The sequence below is a fragment of the Simochromis diagramma genome, unplaced genomic scaffold (genome assembly GCF_900408965.1).
Source record: "Simochromis diagramma unplaced genomic scaffold, fSimDia1.1 OVJJ01000131.1, whole genome shotgun sequence".
Lineage (NCBI taxonomy): Eukaryota > Metazoa > Chordata > Actinopteri > Cichliformes > Cichlidae > Simochromis > Simochromis diagramma.
Window position 1 is genome coordinate 9368859 of NW_024387200.1, and position 18673 is coordinate 9387531.

General features: G+C 43.4%; 1 protein-coding gene across 1 annotated transcript in view; it reads right to left on the reverse strand.

Annotated features, from left to right (window-relative positions):
• Positions 1 to 2887: 2887 nt before the first annotated feature.
• The window catches only part of LOC120745871 (zinc finger SWIM domain-containing protein 6), a 47738-nt gene continuing 31952 nt past the window's right edge, over positions 2888 to 18673 (reverse strand). The window contains exons 6-14 of the mRNA XM_040051073.1: positions 17412 to 17582; positions 17127 to 17273; positions 16361 to 16507; positions 15414 to 15674; positions 14087 to 14222; positions 6747 to 6904; positions 6435 to 6598; positions 5417 to 5498; positions 2888 to 5305 (exon numbers count right to left, since the gene is read on the reverse strand). Coding sequence (XP_039907007.1) covers positions 4440 to 5305; positions 5417 to 5498; positions 6435 to 6598; positions 6747 to 6904; positions 14087 to 14222; positions 15414 to 15674; positions 16361 to 16507; positions 17127 to 17273; positions 17412 to 17582 — 2132 coding nt within the window. The 3' untranslated portion in view covers positions 2888 to 4439. The remainder of the gene's footprint in view (positions 5306 to 5416; positions 5499 to 6434; positions 6599 to 6746; positions 6905 to 14086; positions 14223 to 15413; positions 15675 to 16360; positions 16508 to 17126; positions 17274 to 17411; positions 17583 to 18673) is intronic.

Sequence of the window (18673 nt, forward strand, 5' to 3'; positions counted from 1 at the left end):
CACAGCACATTTAAAACTCAGAAACAGTTGAGGTTTGACTTTCTATAGGTGAAAATATAAAGCATATTGAATTTACCGTCTGACAAAAAAAAAGCCACGGCCTTGTCAAAGTCTTGATGTGTTGTGAAGTCGTGGTGCAGCGTGTGTGTGAGAGAGAGAGGGGGAGAAAGACAGAATTAATACCCTAGATGGGATTTTTGATGGTGATGGTGAGGAAGAGGGCTTTTGGCATAAAAGGGGCCAGCGTGTGATCATGATGTCATTAGAAGTATACAGTGAGACAGACTGGAGGAGGCTGCTGTAACGTGCTACACCCAAGGGACGTCATTACCAGCTGAAACTGAGCAGGGACCCGAGCACAGGTCAGGCACACAGGAAGCGTGTATCTCCTACAAACGCATGCAAGCAAGTGTATTCTTCCTCGCATGTGTACACACTTGCATGAGTGCGTTTTTCCTTCAGCGCACACACCATTTCCTCACAGGATGGCATCCATAAGATAACAAATGGACAGCGCTGTCTGGCCTCTGACAGCAGACCGGTGCTTTTGTTGGCGAACCTGACGAATTCCTCAATATCTAAGTGGACACCTCTACAGACAAATGCACCTCATTAATGAGCGCACACAGATGGACAACACACACAAACACACACACAGATGCGGACTGCAAGCTCGTGCTGTGCTAAGTTGCCGTGTGTATACCAGTGTAGCCGTCTGCGCTTCATTACTGTTCACACACAGACAGTTGCAGTGTTTTTGTGTCAATGTTTAATGAGGGGCTGGGAGTCTGGGGACCTTACTGCTGTCAGGAGCTCCTGTAGTCTGGAGCTACCACCTGTTCCCATCCGCTCCCTAAAGACCTTAACACACACACACACACACACACACACACACGCGTGCACACACATGCACATTAAAATACATGCAGGCACGCAGAGGCATGCAAACAAGGAGCAGCACACACCAAAACATGCCTGCACAAACGCACACACTTGACAAACTGCATACACTGATTTAGTCATTCTGTGGCACCACTGTCAGTGTTGGATACATGTAAACAGGTTATTGTGGTTGGCTGAGCCTGGCTGCCTGACAGAAGCTACAAAGACCATGGGAATATCAATTGATACATTTCACATTCTTCGTCAGCTCGCCCGGGATGACAGCGTGAAAGCTGCTGCCAGCGAGACTGATCCCTCTCTGCCTTTTTCTGACATCGCCGTTTGATGGAGATCTGAACCGTCCTGACTGATCGTCTCTCGCCGATACGCCGAGCAGCGCGCGCCGTCATGCTCAGGGACCGCGTCACATAATGATCTACGACAGACCTTCTCAGACAAAAGTGCAGCTGTAAAACATATATAAAAAATTAAATGAATAGATAAAAGAAATGCTTCCCGTTTATGGCAGGGTGTAAGTATAAAAGAAAAGAAAAAATCAACTTTGAGAGGAAATAAATATACATTTCAAAAAACTAACTTTTATTAAAACAAAAAAAACAAAAAACAAAAGAATCAATTATTGACTCATTAACAAGATTATAAAACAGTGATTTAGTTACATAAATAAATTGATATCGGTGTATCAAATCTTAATTTCATAAGCATGTATACATGGGTCATTGTAATAAATAAAATGGGAGAGCAGAACATTCCTACACGAACAAAAACAACAACAAAAAAAACAAAACAAAACAAGAAAATTAAAATAAAATAAAACAAACAGCTAGAAAGACTCAGAGGAAATTGTTTCTGAAGAGAACAAGAGACACTGGACAACTTTTCCACCAAACACACGTGAGGAATTGCTTTGTTAAAGCATCAGTTACACAGCCATTCACTTACTAATTAAGGACACTAAAGCTGGGACCAAGGTTGGTTGTCTCTCCCCTCTTAGAACGCGTTTGGTTGTTAGATAGATCTTCTGTTTGGTTACTTTAAAGCGTTAAGACAAGGCAAGAGAAAAGGCTGCTTTTATCTTTAATCAACACAAGATAGAAAAAAGACGCAGAGAAAATGAGATATTAAAAAAAAAAAAAAGAGAAGAAGAAGGAGAGAGAGAGAGAAGGTAAAAAGGCAGGTAATGATGGGACAGCTTGAACTTTGCAGTGGAGACACTGGAAAATCTGCAGGGAATGAAGGAGAGAGCTGAGGACACTCATTTGTCCATGTGCAGAATTGTCGAGTTTGATGACTAATAAGTTACTCGCGCGGTTATTATATATTACTGGAACATGAGGCAGGTTCTCAGCAAAATATGTCCTTTTAAATGTACGACTGTAAGGCTGGACACATAATACACGCTCTGTTCGCCAATTAGCTCCTGTATAAAGCACATTATAGTATTTTTCCAATAGGATCCCATGGAAATCTAGGCTACTACAACAGCTTACATGCATAACTAAGTATGAAATCACGTATCGTGTTTTTAAACATTTATCCACCACTGGCGTGGAGTAGTCTACCTCTCTTCCCATTCTACACGTCACTCAGCGGAACAACATTTCTGACAGGATCCAGCGTCTCGTGCGTGAACACATGCGAGTCCAAAAAGCTGTCAACAAGGTCAGTAGAGTCCTTCTGATATGTTCTGTTTTGTTGTTGTTGTTTTTTTACAAAAGAGTGGAGGGGAGGGAGGAAAGCCCACACCCCCCAAAAAAAGAAGAAAAAAAAAAAAAAGGAAAAAAAGGGCAAAAAGGGAGAAAGAGATGAAGAGCGAGAGAGGGAGAGAGAGCAAACTACAGCGGCTTCAAGTATTTCACATTACATAGAATACTCTGTATAAATTAGTTAACATATACTTTCAGATCCTCCATATTCAGACATATACTATGGCATATATACAGAGTACAATAAATGCTCGCTCATGTTGTGTCGTGTTTTTGTCTTTTTTTTTTTTTCCTTTCTTTCTTTTTCTCCTCGAAGTTCAGTTGTTCGTATGTTCCGCCTTTTTTTGTTGTTGTTTCTTCCTGTGTAGAGAAATCCCTGAGAACGTTCTGGCTGACAATTACTGAAGGTTCCACACAATCAACTATAACAGTAGAAAGTCTAATTTCTATGATTCACATGCACAGAGGGAGGTGACACTGGCCGAGTCGGAAAACACCACGATGATGGCGGCTGTATATAGATGCGAGTGGACTGATATACTGACACATGTTGTGTGTGTGCGTGTGTGTGTTGAAGCTTTTTGGAGAGGGGGGTGCAAGTACCGATGCCAGGGCAGTGACGTACAGCAGAGCCAAGGGCAGAAACACTTAGCGGGAATCTGAAGCTTCCTCATAACCTCGGTCTCACTGATGAATCCCCCTGTTTAATTAACACTGTCAGCTATCATAGACGATAACAATCACGATAGCAAATAAAAAAAAGAAGAAAAAAAATATATATCTGGGAGCAGTTCAATACCGTATCATGAGGTAGTCGTCTGCCTCTGGGGTTCTGCTTCAGCTTGAAGTAGCTGAAGCTATAACAAGAATACTCATTATCTTTGTCTATAGCGCCTGCATTACTGTCTTCTGTCTGGAACAGGTACTCATTATGGAGGTGGGTGAGATTATAACAATATCAACAACACGAGTTAGCTGAGAGCATTGTTGTGTATAATGAAGCTAATGCCTGGAACCCAGAGAAAACTAATGGCTGCTCCAGTGCTGCTGCTTCTGCTGCTACTGCTGCTGTGTCTGGAGAAAATGCTGATGGCGGCTTTTCTTTCAGTGCTAACCCAAGCTGTGCCGAGCCGAGCTAAGCTGTGCAGTGCTGGCCAGCGCCCGCCGGTGAGGGCGTGGACAGAGGGAGGTGCTCTGTGTGTTTTGAGTGTGTTTTTTTTAAAGCCTTAGTTTCTCTTTGAGGATACCAAGTTTTCTTTTTTTTTTGTTGTGTTTTTTTCCTCTTTTTTTTTTTTCTTTTTTAACATGAGCGCCATTGTAGAAGGGCTTCAGCCACTTGACAACATGTAACTCAATATACACTGAAACGGGAGGGGGGGGGATGCTTTAAATCATTAGAGGAACGAAAAGGAACGGAAAGAAAAAAAAAAAAGCCGTTTCGCTTTCGTTTTCGTCTCGCACACATGTAGAGAAATACACACAACATTCACAATGTGACAAATTTCCTCTCTTCTGAAAAATAAAAACACTTCTGTACACATAGTAGTAATAATATTATTATTAATAATAATAATAGTAATAATGTTTATGACAATAACAACAGCAAGAACAATAATACCGCGTGTGGCTCTGTTGATTTTTTTGTCATCTTTTCCTTTCTCTTTTTTGCTTCATTCTACAAGTCGCATCCCTCTTTTTTTTTTACTTGTCTATTTTTAATCAGTCCAAAAAGAAGTTCAAAAGGCAGACTCAAGTTAATAGAAAAGTACTAGAGTGGGAGGAGGGCGGGGAGGGGTGGGCTTTTTCACCACCTCCCCTTCGGCCTCGCCCTCAGCCGAACCTCTCCCTCACTAGCATCATTAGTTTCTTTTTGCCCTTGTAGATCTGTTTCAGGTTGTCTATGAATTGGGTGAACTGAATGTGTCCGTCGTGAGCCATCATGAAAGTCTCCCGGGCCTTCCCCAGGAACTCTATGAACTCGCTATAGTGGCGCGGGCTGATGTGCGTGAGCCGTGAGTGCGTGGTGTTGATGTAGGCCCCAATGGTTGCGTCCAGCAGCTGCCTGAGCGGCGCTTTGTCCAGCGACATCAGCTTCCCAGAATTCCTGCGGCTGTGCAGCGCCGACACCATGCCCGGCGTGGTCAGCGTGCACCGCCGCAAAATGTCAGACAGCACGGTGGCGCACTTGACGCTCTTGACCACCAGGGGGATTACGGCCGCTAGCTCGTTCTTCCCCAGCGAGTGGCTGAGCGCGCAGGCCCACAGCACGTCGTTGATGGCCGGGTGCGTGTCCTGGTTGTAACTGAGGTTCAGGTGGGCCATCGCTAACGTCGCCAGCTTGTACGCTCTCATTGGATACCCACGGTGTTCCATGTAGCGCGCAATAGTGAACAGCTGCGTGTAGCTCATTCCTGTCGCCGCCGCGTCCAGTACAATCTGGTAGGCTGTCTCAAAGGCAATGTGGTCCTTTTCGCAGAGCGTGAGAGCGGAGAGGGCGCAGTTCTGGGGGTCCTTCATGGCACACTGTAGGGCGAGGGTGCGAGCAGATGAAGCCAGGTTCTCCTGCTGGTGGCAGTCCAGGTGCAGGCGGACGATAGTGCTGTTGGACATGACAGTGGTGGCCACGATACTGGTGGCTTCCGTGGGGGTGAAGAGGGTGAACCAGCTCTGCATGATGCTATCCAGTGCGTACACACCTGGGGCACACATAGAGGCATGAATAGATGTGAAGAGAGATATAGAGCAGAAGCTAATAATAATCCTTAAAACAGCTGAAAAACACCAATTAAGCGGACGGCGTGGCTTACCAACTTCAGTGGCACATGTGACTAACCAGCGAACCATCTCTCTCCTCCTCCAGTTTAATGTGGACAGAGTTATTCTCATCACCTGAGGAAGGTGAAAAATGATGGAGCAGGAGGGAATGAAAGGTGAGTTACTGATCAGACATGTAAAGCATTAAAATGCACAGGGAAGATGAGCTATATCTACCATTACCGCTGAAGAGTATTATAAATATTCCTGTAACCAGTTCAACTGTAACTTCAACGACGCACTAGAACTGTGGCGGAAAAGACTGTGGTACATTTTGCAACAGCCTTGGGGGGAAAGGCCCACAGGAAAACCATCAAAGTGAATACCTTTACAAATATATAATCCAAGGTAAATCTATAAATAATTTATTAAAGTCTGCAAAGGCGAATAAGGTGAAAAAAACATAATGAACAATATTGTGACATTTACCAAGCATCACCTCTCAAAAGCTCATTCTCCTCCCTGAGGTGCACAAAATAAAGGCCCCTTAGAAAATAGCACTGCAGTGCTGTTCCATCTAGAATTAAATATTCAGGAAACCAAAGGATCCACAGATACAGATCTGTTACAATATCTTTTCTGATTCCTCTGCACTCGTCATATAATGGAGCTATTTTACAGGATTAAGAGCACCCTATAGTGTAAATGCCGTTTCCAGGTAATCTTCCTGTATTCCAAGACAATAATGTAAAATTCTGTTTCATGAACATCAGGGTAAAATCCTTTTACTGACCCAAGATAACTAAACCCTTGTGATGTACAGGGTTAATGTCATCCTCCAGAGCTATAAGCTTTTCTTGTAAGAAACTGATCCAATATATCTCTACTCAAAGATACAAGTGAACAGCGGCTTGGTATAAGTAGAATATTACCTTCACATACACATGTGGATGTATTATTAGGCTTTTTTTTTTTTTTTAAACAAAGGTGTGCCATGGAAATTTACAACCTGACTTCCACTAAAAGGTGAAAATAAATTCACAGAAGTACACTTTTAAAAAAAATGCATACCTGCAGTCCTAACTCCAGAGAGACTTTGAGAAGTGTTATATCAGGCAGGCTGTCCATGAGCGTGGCAATCTTAAACGCGTCCTGCGCCAGTTTGAAGATGTGAGACGAGGAGTGAATGTTTTTCTGGATGGACTCCAGGACCGTCTCCAGCCTGCGACTGTCGCCTGTGGTACAAACACAGAAATGGTTTAGAATTGCGTAGAAATTACTGCTACCCCTACCTGTATACATGCAAACGCATGTGTTACTAATAGTACGTCAACATTAGGAAAGTTAATGGCGGGATCTGTAATTGTGCAAATATCTGTGCACCTTTGGCAGCAGTGAGCATGGTAGAGGCCAGCTCACACTGCTGGGACTCTATGTGGCTCAGGGTGAACCAGCGCGGGTAGCGGTTGGGCACTACGGACACGATGTGGTGAGGTCGCGACAGGTCACCGGATGATGCCGTCGACTCCAACACCGGCAACCTGACGGAGAAACAGACCCACAGCACAATTATTAAAGATATTCTGTGGAGAATTATGTACTTCAATTAAATACATAAATATAAAGTAGAGTCTTGAGTCTTGAGCCACCTCTTATTTCTTTATATTTTGCTTTCAAGAAGCCAGACTTTTCTAAAGTGGTCTTGAGCAATATTTCTCCAGGTCTCCAAGTTTTTCTTTGGACACTGGCTGCTTTTTCATTCAGATTTAGTCCATCCTTATACCTGAATATATTTAGAGGAAACTAAGCAAAGAGCAGTATTTTTGTAGCAACAAAACAATTTGCAAAAAAAAGTGTCAAAGGAGTACAGTATGCCTTTAAAAATGATGAGGAAACCAGACAAGTGGAGAACAATGGAAGAAGCAGTAGATGAACACTATCATCACTGACACGAGACCCAGAGGTGGGTTTTTGGCAGTCACCCTGTCAAGAAGCAAGTCTTAAGGAAAGGAAACAGGGAGAAGAAGTGGAAGAAGAAGTGGACTGAAAAATCAGTGGCAACAGGTTTTATAGAGCGATGAGTTTCAAATCATTAATGGCATATATGGAGGACAACAGTGTCTACAGCCATCCGTAAAACATGTAGGAGGCTCTGTCATGATTTGGGGCTGCATTTCAGCCAGTGGTGCTGGGGATCTTATCGAAAATGGTGAAATTATGAACACAGAAAAGTACCATCAGGTTTTAATCCTCCATGCAATACCATCTGGAAAGCCTGTAACTGACAACAGCTTTACTTTTCAGCATGACGATGATCCCAAACACACTGCCAATGCAATAACAGCAGGCATGGAATGAAAAACAAACAATGGGAAACTATCAGTCATGGACTGACCTCCCCAGAGTCTGGACCTTTACTGAAACAGTGTAGGATCATCTTGACAGAAAACGGACCAAAAGACAGCCAACATCCAAAGAGGAGCTTTGAATATCCTTCAAGAAGTCTGGAGAACTAAGTGTATTTCAGTTAATTAAGAATATTAAACTCAAAAACACTAAATTAAAGAAATAGAAGAGTGAAGAGAAATTAGACAACAAAGGTCCGTGAATCATCATCAATGAAACCCCTTTTTTCCTCCATACTGTAACAAGCAAACAGAATACTGTACTGAGAGAGAAAAAAAGGCTTCATTATGAATGCCTGAAAGTCACTTCAAAATCAAAATGACTTCAGTCGACACAGGGGGATTACAGTTAGCCTCTCCCAGCAATTTACTTTCAACCTAGTATTTAATCACCTAGAAACCATGGTATAATTAGTATTTTCTTCACTCTAATTGGTCATAATGAAGTCAGAGCCGTGCAACACCTGCTAGTGGATGGAGGAGCTTCACTAGTTTCTGTCTCTCATTATAATAATACTGACAGGGCCAAGTCTTCACAAGAGCCACGAGCACAACACAGTTACCACTGTGGCCGGCTCATCTCCTATTCTGCTTCACTTCTCTTCCCTCCGCTCCCACCTCAGTTTCAAAGGTCTTCTTTCCTTCAGAAGACAGCGCAACCTGGCCTTCTCTCAGCCAATCACAAAGCTAATTGAGTCCATGGGGAAATTAAGGAATTCACCTTCTAGCCCCGTAAGGCTGGACACACATCAAACAAATACCAACACACATCAATGAAAAAACCCAGAGCATACACACGCACGCGCGCACACACAAGATCAGATACACACACACACACACACACACACACACACCTGCCCTTTTGAAAACACATCAAAGCAGCCCAGTAAAAGCAATGTAATGCTAAATGCCAGTTTCAATTTCAGAGCAAGGTGCATGTGATACCGCTGCCACCCGAGTAAAGGCATGTACAAAAACAGCCTCGTCTTCGCTCCGTTTCGCCCAAGAGGGCACCGGCGGAGCTCGTTTCTCGGAGACAGAAGGTGTCAAAAACCCAGTTGAGATGCGTGCAAGTGTGAACGCTGACACTTGGTGCAAAATGGAGATGTTTGGAAGCCCTAGCAACAGCCGGATTCATTCCACACAAAGCTTAAGAGCTGCTAAAAGCTTTTGCCACACTGGGACCTTCTGGAAGATTCCTGGGGTTCAGCAAAGCAAAGCAAAAAAAAAAAAAAAAAAAATGCCTTGGATAAAGATGGAGGCCTCATCAACATTCCTGCTTTTGTTTGGTGTTCACCAGAGAGCCGAGTACTTGCATCGGATGGGTGCTTAAGGACCTGGATTTGCTGAAGAATACCTCAATGTAGGAGAGGTAAATGAACCCTCATGAACTTCTCCAAAGTATTCAATCCAACCACAAGTACAGTTTAATCCCAGCCAGCTAATATAATTACTGCAAAATGCTGCACATCTAAATCCAACACCAATTTACTGTGTGCTTACAGTATAATAAAAAAAACTGTAACAAACGGTTCTTTACAGGTTTGCCATGGTTCGAAGTAATTGCGTATAAATATATTATCTAAAAAGAAACAGAGTGATCGGTAAGAGGCAATCAATTCCTGTGAGGGTCAGTGAGAAGGGTTTGTCGCTCTGGTGTCAAATGTCTCCTGCGGCACTGTAGCACGCTGTCACATCTGAAAGGGGCAGAAAGATGCAATACAGTCAACGTGGAGGCAGCTGGCAACAGATTACAGAAGAGGAGCCTGTGACGAGGCAGTGATGGGTAAACCAGCGTTTAGGGTCACACATTCACGTGCCCATGTAAGAAGAATGAAATGTGTAACGCTTTGCAGAAAAGCTGCAAGGATACAATGATAAAAAGCAGTGCGAGCAGGTTTTACCTAAATCCTGAGGCCCTTTGGGTTTCTGGTCTGCATCACCATGACTACTGACCTCTTTACCTCTTTCTCTGTTCCCCCTTTGACTGTAAACACCCTTCACTTCCAGAATTTATCAAGCGCACATCTATCAGCTAAGTGACACATCCGGTGGAAGACCATACACAAACTCCTGTGGGATAAAACCTGCAGAACACCTGGCAGCAGGGATGAAGTCATACATGAACGAGATGAGCAGATATTTTAGCCGTCAGGAGCCTAGGATGCTAAAAACGACATTTGCTTTGAGTGATGCTTTTTGAGGAACATGTTCTACATTAAAGTCATCATTGTCGCAGTCACGTGAAAATCTGTGTTTAAAATATCATTCTCGAGAGGTTTGTTTATTTCCGTGCACTTGGATTTTCTGCAACTCACAGATGAGCATGTTTCTTTATATTGTTCAATAAATTTCATATAATACAATAAACACATGTGCATGAGCAAAGTGATTGCAAATACACTGCCTGTACGTGTGTGAGAGTTTTTGTAGTGGTGATTCTTTATAGCTTTGTGTGGACAGACAGTAAAATATTATATGCAGAGGTAGAAGGCAACAAGGGACAGACTCAAAGATTTCACTGACTGATAGTAAAATTGTATTGTATAAAACATTATATTTCAAAGGGAAATCAACCCATTACATTACTAGTATTTCTTTTGGCAGTGTGGTTTACGTCTATTTCTTTCACTGGGACCAGCACGATAGTATTGCGCTGTTTACATGTCCCACATCAATGATTCCCAGCATCTTAATCTGAAAGTCATGTAAAAAAAAAAAAAAAAAAATGAGAGACTAGATAAGGGTTTTACTATGCAGACTAAAGAAAAAAAGCCACCAAAGCATTGGGTAAGGCACATTAGCTCTTAACAGTAGATCTCAATGTCACACGACATCAGCTGATACGCTTCTGTGTGTCCTACTGAAACATCTAGAGGTAGGCGGATCTAACCAAATATCCATAGTATGGTATCAGATCAATACCAGCCATAGGATTAATACTTTGTGTCTATCCTCTAAGTTCAGTTTGAATTGTGTCATTTAAAAAAATACCCATCCCATCCAACCTTTTTGCGCTGACTGTCAGAAGCAGAAGCTGAGCCAAAGTGTTTTAGAGACAGGCACATTTACATTCCAGGTCACAGTCATGATCAGTGCTTTATAGGTTTAAAGTATCGGTAATAGTATCGGCATTGGTATCGGTAATACTGGCCATGTATTCACTTGTTATCAGCTCTATACCAAAATTTGCATTACCACACAGCGCTAACAGAATCTCATATAGGGTATACAATTTAAACTGCTTTAACGTTCTGTCAACTGTTGCTCATGCAAGCCGCTTTGCAGCCCGCCTTGATCCCAGCTCGTCCTTAACATGCCGCGTCTGACGATGTCATATCACCAATGCCTGCTGTGTTGTGCACCACAGGTCTTTCTCCTTCCCCCCCGTCTGGAAATGATAATCGTCTTTGGAATAAAGTGGTCCCGACTGAAATGATGGCTGCTACCTGTGTGCACTGGTGATGTATCAGTCTCATCTTATCCTCAGACGGCAATCGTGATATAGAGTACTTTATATTCAAAGATTATGGATTATGCAGAGGATCAAAGGTTGTGGATTACAGCGAAGATCCAGAGTCATTAGCATTGGAAGGCTCATATCTCATATGGAAATCACATATGATAACAGGCGACTGGGATTTGTTTCTTTGGCTTCCAAAAGAGTTGAGATAAGCACCGTCTCTGGAGAGGCAGTGAGCTTCTTCTTCTCCTTCTTCTTCCTCTTCTTCTTCTTCTGTGGCTGCAGTCAAATTCTGGGCAGCCCCTGAACTAGTAGGCAGCTTCTCTGTTTTTGTGTTGGCCGCTAACGTCGAGCCATTGCACGGCATATGCTGCTCTTACACACTTTAATTAACCTCATCCAAGACACATAAACTCCCAGGCACTTTAAAATACTCTCATGGATATGCATGCACACATGGAGGCAGTCTGACTTCCTCTCATTTGCAAAAAAGCCGTTTTAAGAGCAACTGTGACAGAGGAGAAAAATCGAGAATGCAAGTAGAAAGAAAAAAGTGTGTGAGAGAGAGTGTGTGTGTACAAGAGAGCGAGAGAGAGAGAGACTTTCTTTCTCTCTCCTTGTATCAATGATAGTGTTATAATAGGTCCATTAAAATAGCCCTGGTTACTTTACCTCCTCCTCTATATTTAACTGTCCACCGTCCCGTGGGAGCGGGGAGGTATATGCTATCACATTACACTACGCTACATTACACACATTCATTATGTGCTGAGTAGACACCCCTGGCTCCCAGGAGCACCCATAAGTGGCCGTATTATTCTAAATCGACGCATTCACGCCAAAGGAGTGAGGATGGAGGAGCAGAGGGGAAGGAAACAAAAAAAAAAAAAAAAAAAGGTGACGGGAAGTAGCAAGGGAGGGAAGGGAGTGGCTGACTCAGGGAAAACAGGCTTGGGACTTGGGTTTAGAGGGAATGGAAGGGACACACCAGCTGGATTTGCAACCTTGAAACCACACTGAGAAATCCAAACCATCTCGTTTTGGTTTTGTAAGTGTGTTATTTACATCCTGACGCCTCCTAAATGGTTAAGTGTAGGAAGGTGCAAGGGATGCGCTTCTTGTCTTTTAGTTCTCCGTTCGGCCAACTGTGACACATCACGAGAACCCGAAAAAGTTAAAAAGAAGAACAAGAATCGCTTCATTTTTAGTCGTTCACAAATCATTTGCTAGTTTTACAGTGATGGACTTCGCAAGGCTTAGGTTTGTAGAAACATAACAAACATCTTCCTCCTCTGTGTCCTCTCCCCGTTGGCTCGGCATATGCATGTGTTTGTGTGTGCATGTGCGTGTGTGTGCATAAGTGTGTGCGTGTGTGAATCCTCCTCATTACAGCCACACTAATTATACTCTCATTAATGTAATTAATATTCACTGATCCAGCTCCCACTAGTCACAACATCAAAACACAGCAGCGCAGACTGATTAACGTACATACACATGTCCACATTGTCCACAGATGAATACACACAGGAGCTTAATATAGAGAGATCACACGGACAACGCACAGGCCAGCAAACAGCGTGGAATTCCCTTCAAAACACAGACGCACACTGAGCTGCAGACATTATAGCTTGAAGACAAGCTTGAACAAATAGGAGGGATCTTAAACTTGAGGAGATTTTTTTTTTTTTCTCAAATCGCTTAAATCCTCACTCAGATTTTAAGCGAGGGTGACTAGGTCGTCTACGAATCAGAAGGTTGGTGAATCGCTGGCTCATGCAGTTTGCATCGTCATATCCTCGGGGAGGTTAGTGAACACCAAATCGCACGTTACAGCTTCAGACTGACAGACCAACAACAGCACAAATAAGAGTATCCCACAGAGCAGTTACGCCACATATTTTTGACACTGCCCCCATCTGACAACAGATGCTCTCTGCAGGTAGACGGGCAGCCAACGCCAATGCACTACTACAGCTGAACCGTAATTTCCCCACCAGTGTGTGTGATCGTCAGACAGTGCTTAGAATAGAGCGCTGTATGGGTGTGTGTGTGAATGGATAAGTGTGGCTTGTAGTAAAAAGTGCTTTGAGTCCGCAGAGTAGAAAAGTGTTACATAAGCATCAGTCCATTTTACCATTTATAAGCCGCACGTAAATATTTTATGGTTATACAGGATGCGAGGATATATCATATAGTGGGTTGGGGCGTGCATACCAATATTCAGCTGTTCACATATTAGTGTGCTGCACAGGTAAGCTCATTTGTTTTTCAGAAATCTGTAAAACACACTCAGGATCATCACTGAGTGGTAACTTAAAACTTTGTGGCCATGGATGCTAACATGGATGCTACTGCTTCACGATCACCAGTTTTTCTCTCCCACAACAGCTCCTATTAGAGCGTGGGGCACTGCTCTATCTCTAATTGTTTTACTCATTACTTCATAGGAAATCTCCAAAGCTCAAAAAAGTTTTATTTGAGAGTCCAAACAGGGCCTCTCTACATCTAGAGCCTTCTCCTCAATAGTCACCTTAACTACACCTGTAAAGTTTCATAGCTGTCTCTTGCATGCTTATGACAGCATCATGTTGACAAAACCCATCCACAGACAGACATATAAACACCTGCCAAGCTTTTGGTAATAGTTAAAGAAGGTGCCCAGGATCACATTCTGCCATGATGACATGGCACAGACGGAGACACACACACACACACACACACACATGCACGCGCGCACGCAGACGCACAAAGTGAAAACAAAGCGAGACCTGCTGTCACAGCTGGTAAAAATCTGATTTACAAGGTTTTGACATGATTACGGAAACAAGCCCACACAAACACAGGAGACCTACCGCATGGCTCTCAGTGCAATTTTGTACGCCAGTTCAGCGTCGTGAGGTAGGAGAGAGGTGAAGAGATAGCGGGCGAAGGTGTGCATGGGGACACTTTCTCTGTGGACGATCTCTCCGAGGCCAGAGTACGGACCAGCTGTGACAAAAAGCACATGAAAACAATATAAACACACCGAGAAAAGTGGGTCCTTTTTAGCTATGGAACACACAGGAGGAAGAAGTGTGTCCTCAAGTTATTATATTTTATAATATATACACCATACAATTAACACATTCTGGTATTGCTGCACATTAAGTCATTATTTTCCTGTTGTACACTGACGAGTGATTTATCTGGTCTGTCCCTCGTAGCCAGGAAGCACCGAAGCCACGCGGCATTAAAACAAACTTTGACGTCAAAAACCATATGGCCGTGTGTGCAGCCTTGGCCTCACACTCTTCCTTCCCTCCCCCTCTTCCTGTGCTTCCCCCCTCATCTCTGGTGGGTTATTTTAAACCCCAACAGGCTTCTAAGCCACAGACCACATCACACAGTGGCGCGGCTGCAGTCTCCAGGGACCCACAGAGGCCTCGGAGCCCGGTGCTCTATTAGTAACGGAGCCAGAGGTGGGTGGTCGCGCCAGGGATGAGGCAGGGTTGGGGTTTGGGTGGGGATTGGAGTAGAGTTTGACTGGGCTGGGCCCTCAGGGATGAGCCACCACCGCACCCCTCCTCCTCCTCCTCCTCCTCTTCCTCCTTCTCGTTTTCCCATAACCAAACCCCATTCTGCCCTAGCTCCACTCCTGTAAATGTACACACTGGTGTGCGTGCACGCATATATGTGTGCTGACACAATACCCCTGGTGTTACTGTGTAAAGAGCTCATTTTGGTCTGGCCCAGGGCAGCTCAGCCTCTATTTGCACCACAAAATGAAAGGATAATAAATAGCGAGACAGAGTCAAAAGTGTTTTTCCTGTTTTAGCAGGAATGTGTAGGCTCTTGGTGTGTGGGAGGTAGAGGAAGAACAGGGAGGAGGTTTGCCTATATATAGATAGATTTAAATATATAGATATTATATATAGAGAGAGAGAAAGAGAGCTATAGGGAAATATGGTGAAAAAAAGTAAATTGTAAACAGGTTACACTTATGAAAAGAGCTTTAGACTTTATCTCTCATTCACCCATACAGCATGCTGGAGTTCAGTGCTGCCCCAGCACACTTTATCATGTGGACAGGAGGAGCACACACCCACTCGACCACGTTGGGAGCAACCATTTAAATGTAAATTTAAAAAAACCAAACCAAAACAAAAGTATAGTTGGAATATATTCTGTTATCTCTCTTACCCTCCAGCAAGAAGACGGCCTGTTTACGGAAGATTTTGACCAGGGAGTCGTCCAGTTCCACTTCCTGCAGCTTGGCCAAGAGCTGCTCTTCATTGCGACACACCTTTTCTTGAGCATACAGCCCATCGGGCATCACCCGCTGCTGGCCTAGGCCGATCAGAGCGGTCTCCACGGCCAGCGCCACGTACGATTCGCCGTCCCCCAGCAATCGTTGCACGGGCATCCGCTGGAGGTCCGCTCGGCTTACGACGCTGGAGCAATCTATGAAGAGGGAAAAGGAGAAGACAAAGAGGCAGATGAGAAGAAATGAGTCAGCATAAACTGGCTGGGAACGTCTGTGTAGTTCTCTGACGTGCTGGACAATAGAGGAATCCGTCTCCTGTGAAAAACACACTGTGTTTGTCACACAGTGCAGGTCTTAATCCAGTGACCACCCAAAATAAAGATCGACCCCTTAGGAGCATTCCTCTGTTCGCTGCTCTTCCTCAGAGGAGTGGGCTATTTCTGTAAGCAGGAGACACATCGAGGGACGGAGCAATCGCAGAGAGTAGGCGAGGAGAATTTGAAAAACATGGTGAAGAATAAGACAAAGAGAGTGAAGGTGAAGCTACACTTAAACTATGCTTTGTATAGACTAAAAATTAATCTACTATAATTGATGAGATAGAAATATACATGGAGAGTATAAATTTCCTATCTCATGTTAAAAATCAGTCCCATAGAATTAGAACAAACATCTGTGCTAAATTACACAAAAACATCTGTATTTTCATGACTTGTTTGTGTGTAGTAGCTGATTTTTCCATGTAGATACATAAAGACAGACACATGAATCACTTTGTAAAAGGGTGTGGGGTGAATAAAGAATACGATAAAGTCGCATTTTGATGTGTGTATGGGGTTTTTTGTAGCTATTTAAGAGGCCAGTTTCCATAAACCAGCAGTACCTGAGAGGTCTAAGCATGTGTTAGAGCCCTCCTCGCCCACTCGTCCTGACTCTGTTAGGGTGCTGAACAGGGTGCCAATGGGATCCAGGGGATGCCCCACCCAGCCCTCCATGTTGGTTATGGAAGTGTGGCCTTTATGGAGCAACTCTAGAAAAGGACAAACGGGGACACGTCTCAGTGCAAAAACTGACAACATCTTAAAGTAATAATGCACATCATTAGCCTCTGCAAGCTGAACAGCGTATTAACACATATACACACAAATAACCACTGTCTGTCCCAGCAAGACCTCATCTTAATTCTTCCACCCCTTAAAGTCGACCCCCCTCCGCCACTGAAATGCGCAAGGGTATGAAAACTAATATGCACAGAGCTGTCATCCATACCTGATTAAGAAACAGCAGCGATAGGCCCCATAAACTACCAAAAATCAATACAGACCATATCTCAGCAATGGCATGAGTATTTGTTATTTTTCAGTACCTTGCATGAAGAGCTCATCTACTCTGAAGTTTGGCAAGAGTAATTAGATGTTTAGAAGTTACACTTTACGGAGGCAAAAGGATTCACAGCAACTGAAAGCATTTCTGGCTTGTTTCTTTTTAAATTTTCCCTTTGAGATTATTAGGCATTATATATGATATCACAGTGAGCTGGTGTTGTTTGTAGGTAATTAGTGACTTTCCAAGAATGGTTTGCTGCCAAATTGGATTCTGAGAATAAAAAACAAATAACAAATTGAATACAAAATACAATTTAGTTTCACCTTTCTTGTGCCGACGAAAGTGCTCCAGTTGCCTCTGCTGCTGCCTTCGTAACGTATTGACCACGGCGATGGCCAGACGGAGGGCTTCTCTCGGGTAACCGTGGGAACGCAGGGCGTCCACCCTGGCGCAGGCTGTTGGGACATGCTCTGAGGGAAAGACAGAAGTTTTAAAACCAGCGTTCTTCTCTCACCTCCTGGACAATCTCAGTTCGGCTCACTGTGTATAAATAACTTTTCTGGCATGTGCTCACTCACACCTCCACACACACACACAGACAGACTCACCGTGCCATAAGGGCCAACCACGTGAGTCGAAGAGAGAACCCTCCTGGTTGTCATGGTAACAGTAGTTGGCGTAGAGGTCACTGGCGATGATGTGCTGGAGGTGTCGGTCCTGCCAGTGCAGGTCGCAGGCCTCGATGGCCCGTGTGAACACAGTCCTGTGGGGGCGCATCTCTGAAGGAGAAGGAAAGGTGAGGTGAGAAAAAGATGGATAACAGCCAAACGCTCGATAATTTGTGGACTTCTTTTTGTCTTAAAAGACAGCCCTAGCATTTCAATAGCTTAATTTTTTGACATAAGCATAATTGCTCCGCCCCAAAAAAACACATCACTCGGAAGATTGGCAGCTTGATCTGGCTTGTGTACCACAGAAAATCTGCTGTGGTGTTTTAAAGCCGGAAAGCAAACAGCAATCTAAGCGGCCTCTTCTCGACTCCAGCAGACCGGATTCACACAGCAATTATGTGGGGCAGGAAAATTATTGTGTTTTTGCAGTTGTTGGGTTAATGTATGGAATTGTACTTCTCGTTGTTGTGTTGAGATTTATCGTCGACGTGGTTTTTCTCTGTTTCTTTTGTTTTGTCCATCTTGTAAGAAAATAAAATGTGTATGAAAACAAACAGGAAAAAAAAAAAGAAAAAAAGAATGGAAATCTGTTGATTCATCTCCAGCACATGCGTGGCTCTTTTAGCTTGGAATTGCTGCCTGTGTAAAATTATCTTTTAGGACAAACACTGGATAGAGACAGACTGATAAGAGAACACACACATACGCCCACCCTGTAGCCAAAGCTCCTGAGCCCTTTCACAGTGAGGCAACAATTCTTTGATTTACAATTTTTAATTCATTTTAAATAAACCAAATATGAGTCACACCAATATGAAATTGAATTTCTCTGCTGACATCATGATTTAAAAAAAACAAACAAAAAAAATAATAATTTTTTTTTCCCTTGTTCATTTTTGAATCGATCGTTAAAAGAAAGCATCTTCTTCTCCTTGTCCGAATCAGGGTCACGGAGGGGCGAGAGGCAAGGCCGTGTTCATTTTGACAGCAAACTTGAGATGATTCAGTAAAAAAAATAAAGTGTAGACTTTTGTCGTGGTTTTACCGGTGAGAGTTGCTCCACACGATTTAACAAAGCGTCTTATTTGCCTTAACATCTAATGTGGAATATGTCCATATGCCTACTTTTCTCTTCCTTCCAAGTTTTGACATTTTGTCTTTTCATGAAAAACAGAACCGTTTCTCATGGACAGATCAAT